This window comes from Cicer arietinum, chromosome 5 (genome assembly GCF_000331145.2).
Source record: "Cicer arietinum cultivar CDC Frontier isolate Library 1 chromosome 5, Cicar.CDCFrontier_v2.0, whole genome shotgun sequence".
Lineage (NCBI taxonomy): Eukaryota > Viridiplantae > Streptophyta > Magnoliopsida > Fabales > Fabaceae > Cicer > Cicer arietinum.
Window position 1 is genome coordinate 63,231,899 of NC_021164.2, and position 6,391 is coordinate 63,238,289.

Genomic DNA, 6,391 nt, shown 5'->3' on the forward strand with positions numbered 1-6,391 from the left:
GTTCAACGGTATTTTTTTCTCTTTATTGAAAATAAAGTGAATATAAAATAAATAATTTAAAAAAATTAAAAATAAAAACTGTACCAAACAATTTCAGGATAGTTAAATAATTTTTTATTTATACTTTAATATGGTTAAGTAATTTTTTATTTTTTTATAGTTATACTCTATGATAGTTAAATAATTATCATTATCTATGTTTATATTTTATGATAGTTAATTTTTTGTTGTTGACATATTTGAAATTGATGAATCACCTAAGATTATGATTTTATATTTAAATGGAGTAAATGTCATGAATATACTAAAAGATTTTCAAACGAGCCCAAAAATAAGTCGAAGACTTATATGAGTTATGTACTTCGATTGCTACCACTTCAATGTTAACTTTTCTTGTACAACTAATGTGAATAAAACTTGTATTCTTTTTTTTTTTTTGTGACTTTTTTTAATTAGTTTGTTGTACTCCTAGATACGTTTTTTTATAATAAATTATAATTAATGTATTATAATTATTCTTATTTTCATTTATAAGATATAAAAAATATTAATTTTGATTAATTGATTAATGAAAAATATTTATCCCGTGTATGAAATTCATTTCCAAACAAACAATGTGGAAAAATTATGGTTAAGGTATTATAATTGTTCTTATTTTTATGTTGACCGTATTAAAAAAATAAATAAAAACTTAATTTTAACTAACTCTTTATTGAAAAACATTTGTTCTTGCATGGATTTTATAATACATTTGTATTTAGTATATTATAATTATTGTCATTTTTTATTTAGAAAACGTAAAAATAATACATTGAACTAATTAATTAAAGACAAATACATGTTTCGTGTATAAATTATACGTTCTAACAACTTATTTTGTGACTCATTTTTAGAAGACGAAAAATGTGAAAAACTGGAGTATGAAAAAGTTATACTTATTGTGTTATAATTGTTCTTCTTTTTATGTTGAAGATATTAATAAAATATTAATCTTAAATAATTATAATACACTAACTTTAATCTTTTCAAGTTGTTTATTAGAAAATAAATCACTAAAGAAGTTGGTGGAACATATAACCGTTCAGAGAACAAATGTTTGTCATTAATCAATTAGTCAAAATTAAATTTCTTAATATCTCCTAAATAAAAATGATAATTGTTATAGTATATTAATTATAACTTATTATAAAATTGTCCACGGAAATTAAACAAATTTATTTATTATGTAGGAGATAAAATCAAATTTCTTGCCTTTTGTAGAACCTAAAACAAATTTTTATTTTTGCATGGACCAAAACCAAATTTTTTAGATTTTGTAGAACTAACTTTAAAGTCATTAATTACTCAATTATTAAAAAAACTAAGGTTTATATATGTCTTTGATCCGTGCAAATATATCACTTTTTGATTTTAGTCTCCATATGTTTTTATGTTTGGATATAATTACTCGATCGGTTTTGTTCCCTAAAAAAAGAGCTGATAAACTGACATTACACGTGAGCTTATAAATATACATCAATACATTATCTTTTATGATATATTAAAAATTAAGTCTTTTATGTTATTAATTAATAAATTTATTTATTGATCATCTAATAATTATTGTTATTTTATAAATAAAATATGAGTATAAATTAAAAGAAGGGTTTAAGGGTTTTTGAAAATTCATTTGATGTTAGGGACCAAAGTCTTTGATTTTATAGGAATTAAAATCCAAGCAAAAGAACTTACAAGAACTAAAATCAAAAAGTGATATATTTGCAGAGATTAAATACATATTTAAACCAAAAATTAACTATGTTAAGTATTAAGGACTAAAACGAAACCGTTTACATTTTGTAGGGACTTAAACTAAAAAGTTTATTTTGTTGGAACTAAAACAAATTTCTTGTATAAATTACTCTTAAAAAATAAAAATAATAATAATTTTGGTATTTCTAATATACATATTTGTAATATATCAATATCAAATACGTATTTATGATCCTAATTTTAGAGTTTATGGACTTTATTTGTAGGTGAACGACTATTTTAACTATTATAAGATCATATAATGTAGTAGTTGAGTCTCAAATAAAAGTTTCTTTCATTCATTCGCCGTATTTTTTTCTTAATATTTTATTTATTTCATGTTAAATATTTCATTTGTAATATTTATTACTCTCAAATTATATATATCTTTATATTATTAATATATATTTTTTTCTATTAATTCAATCATATTTACTGTCTATCAATTTATTTAACTACTTTAAAACTATAACTAATATGAATATTTTTTCAATCGTATTTCACAACACAAGTGAAACATTTATAATAAGACAAAAAATATGTTATGAAAAATCCTAAGACCACATTAATATTTTTTTTAAAGGTTTAATGAGCATCTACTAAAATAGTTTTACATTGTTATCTAATCAAAATATTTTATATTACCATGTCAGTCTCTATTGTTATCGTTTTTTTAAAAAATAACTATTAAATACTCATTTTTTATTAGATATTAATGTAAACTAATTTGAGTATGTTTGGTATTTAATTTACAACTCTAAATATAATTTTATAATATAAAAATAATTTGACAATATGTTTGAGTTCTCTTAAAAATTAATTGTAGAAATTTAATTTTACTGTAAATCTATGTTTAATTAAAAATTACTACTTTTATACTGTCTATTTTATGTTTTTAAATATAAAAAAGTTTGTACGCATTTTACTATTAACTACAAAATTCACGTAATATTATAATAAAATATATATTATTTTAATAAATACAGATTTACTTTTAATTATATAATCTAAACAGAATTAATTTTATAAAATGACATTAAAAGATATTAAATAAAATTTAATTTTAATTAAAATTACATTCTCAAAATAAAATTTATTCAAAGATACATTTATGAATGATAAAACACATATTTTATTGATTAAAAAAACACATATTTTACCTCGACTTTACCTATCACTTTTCTCTATTTGTTTTTTTTTTTAAGAAAACAAAAAAAGAAAGGGCAAAATGTGTCTCTTAAAAGATTTCGTGTTGTGTCAAAAAAAAAAAAAAAGCTTTCGTGTTGAAGAGGGTGTGTGACTCAAGTGAGCATGTATTGAAACCCCCCTTTCCAAGTTTCTTCACAACCTTGCAATCTCCATTAGTTGCTGTTCCCCATTTTCTCTTCTCATCGTCGTCTGCCTCTAATTTCGTGTAAGTTTTACTTACCCCCTTGTTATGATGATTAGTTTAGATTATGCTGATTAATTATTTATTTAACTTGTTCATTTTGTTTCTATCTTCTATTTGATGTTACTAAACATAACATTGACACAATCAATATTAGAAAATGAAAGTGATCGAATATAATTGTATCTTAGACGCACACTGGACACATCTTTGATTTGAAGTGTTGGTGTTGGAAAAGATTGAGTATTTTCTTTTGCATTTTTTGTGGGAAAATAGAGGAGATTCCATTTTGTTAGGTAGGAATGAAGGTTGGCTCGTGAGTATATGACAATGTTGTTGATAACCGTAAATAGTCGAGAATAGTGGTTCGTTTAAATTCTGCTATGGGACAAAGCTATGGCGTTACTATAACTGCAATTTAACAACACTTTGTACTAAATCGCGTGTGACAGAACAATAGCGTTTTGTCCAAATTTTGCTATGATATTATTATGCTATTTGACAACATTGGTATTTGGTGTCTGGAAACATTACTTTATTGGTTAAATTGCTTTGTGTTTTCGTTTAGAAACTTCCTTTTTATGGACCATTAATGGGTTATTTACTTTGTGAGGACATTTTTTGTTTTCATTTTCTAAAATGTGTGTTTATTTTATCTTGATAAGATGCTTTTGAAGTAAACTATTGTCATGGAGAGAAGACAAAATGTCAGTTAATGAAGATGCATTTTCGAAAATAATAAAATCAGTTTTTTGACATTTTCGTTGTTTCTAGGTTCTTACCATATCTCTATCTTGTGTAACTTCTCCACTAAAAGTGTATGTCAAGGTTCTTACCATTGTTGTGTTTCCACTTTCGTGCTTCTCAGTTCTTAACTTCCCGTGAATATTGAATTTCCATTTTCAAGTTTGTCACTTATCTTCAGCTTCTTTTTGTTAAGAGTACTTATTTGACAATGTCATAGAAAGTTAAGGTAGAAACATTCAATATGCTTAAATGAAGTTTAATTTATATACCTTGGTACTTTTGATATTCTTATGTCTGTATGTATAGGGGCATATCAATTGCTCACTTCACTATCCTTTAAAGCATGGATATGTGAAATAGGGTAGAGCTCAAAGTGAATATCTAAAGCCACAATGGCCTCAAGTGTCCTGACCGTTGCCTTCGAGCTCAAAAGTCAGAATGTGGGTCAAGTGTTGGATCATGCAGAAAATAAGCCTAAAACATGACTTTATACTCTTAGGAGAAATATGAAAATAATTGGTCACTAATAATATTCTGGGAGTTATTTAGTGGAACAGTTATCAATATTTACTTTAACTGTGTAATAGAGGGTTCTTGGGACTAGTGTTGTCAAATATTGACCATAGCAGTGCCATGGCAGATTATGGTGGCAGATATTTAAAAAACCGCAATGGCCAATTTGTGAAGGATGGTAGCGCCATAGCGTTTTACGGTGGATATCGCATATTTTTGGCTGTCCGCCAAATATCATCGATAACATTGCTTGGGACAGTTTCTCGGGGAATAAGAGATTTCTTGTGTGTAAGGCTAAGAATTGTTTTCTCGTAGGAGAGCCTTGGCTTTAAGTCTGGTAGCGAAGTGCATATCTACCATACCAGATTTGTGTGTTGTGTACTCTTTTGAATTCAATGAAGTTTCTGTTAAAATGTCTATCATTTTGTTTTACTCCTATGCCTAAATATGACAGGTTTTCTCTAATATAAATATCTCTCATGTCAAGACTGTTTATGTTATTTTGTGAAGTCATAAATATGCCTAATAGCCTATATTGTCAATCGATTGATGTTTGTGTAAAATATTTCTTTTGAAAAACTATTGTGTTAGTGGTTTTTGTTATGATGATTGTTTCATCATTACATTACACTATATTTTAAAATTCAAAAGTTTTTGCTGATCTTTCAGGCATATATAGAGAAACAAAAAAGTATTTGAATGTTAACTCTTTCCTTCCATTTTTTTGTTCAATTTTAAACTATGAAATACATTATTAATTCCTTTCATTTTCTGTGTCGGCTACTTTGCATTGAATAAACTGTTCAGAAATAAAAAATGTCTCGAAGATATGATAGTCGCACAACAATCTTCTCCCCAGAAGGACGTCTTTACCAAGTTGAGTATGCAATGGAGGCCATCGGGAACGCCGGTACTGCAATAGGAATCTTATCAAAAGACGGAGTTGTCCTAGTTGGTGAAAAGAAGGTAACATCTAAGCTGCTACAAACCTCAACATCAACCGAGAAAATGTACAAAATCGATGACCACGTTGCTTGTGCTGTCGCCGGAATAATGTCCGACGCCAACATCCTAATCAACACAGCCAGAGTCCAAGCACAACGCTATACTTTTGCATATCAAGAGCCAATGCCAGTGGAACAGTTAGTTCAATCTCTCTGCGATACTAAACAAGGTTACACCCAATTTGGCGGTCTCCGGCCATTCGGAGTCTCGTTCTTATTTGCAGGATGGGACAAAAACTTCGGCTTTCAGCTTTACATGAGTGACCCGAGTGGAAATTATGGTGGCTGGAAAGCTGGAGCTATCGGTGCAAACAACCAAGCTGCACAGTCGATACTAAAACAGGACTATCAAGACGATATCAGCAGAGAAGAAGCTGTGCAACTTGCATTGAAAGTTTTAAGTAAAACTATGGATAGTACAAGTCTTACGTCGGATAAACTTGAACTTGCAGAGGTTTATCTTTCACCTTCTGGAAAAGTTAAGTATGAAGTTTGCTCACCAGAGTCGCTTACTAAGCTTTTAGTGAAATCTGGTGTCACTCAACCTGCAACAGACACTGCTTAGGTTGATGTTCCATTGTCTGATGCTGTTTATTATGTCCTGTTTTATTTCCTATGTTTTTGGTATTAGATACAAGATATTGGCTCAGACATATTTCAAACTTGAACATTTTGTATGTTGGTAAATGGCTTTGTATTTCTTACATCTTTTTGGATTTTCAAGACAGTTCAATGGTATTTGTGTTCCATTTGTTTGTTGTTTTTTTTTTAGTTTAAATTGAATATCTTGCAAGCAACTCTAAAAACGAATCTTTCGAACAAAAGAACCATGAGAGGGACAAAACTTTCTCTTAAAATTTCCAACCCTGCAGCATTTTAAGGGATGAATTCAAACTTGAGATTATTGATTATTTGAATTAGGGTTAGAGTTAATATACATTTGTGT

At 27.6% G+C, this 6,391-nt stretch overlaps 1 protein-coding gene across 1 annotated transcript; it reads left to right on the top strand.

Annotated features, from left to right (window-relative positions):
• Positions 1 to 3,047: 3,047 nt before the first annotated feature.
• Positions 3,048 to 6,194, top strand: LOC101495999 (proteasome subunit alpha type-4-like). Its single transcript, XM_004501956.4, has 2 exons — positions 3,048 to 3,205; positions 5,249 to 6,194. Exon 2 carries the CDS (start codon positions 5,258 to 5,260, stop codon positions 6,008 to 6,010), a length of 753 nt encoding a protein of 250 aa, XP_004502013.1. The 5' UTR covers positions 3,048 to 3,205; positions 5,249 to 5,257; the 3' UTR covers positions 6,011 to 6,194.
• Positions 6,195 to 6,391: the final 197 nt, after the last annotated feature.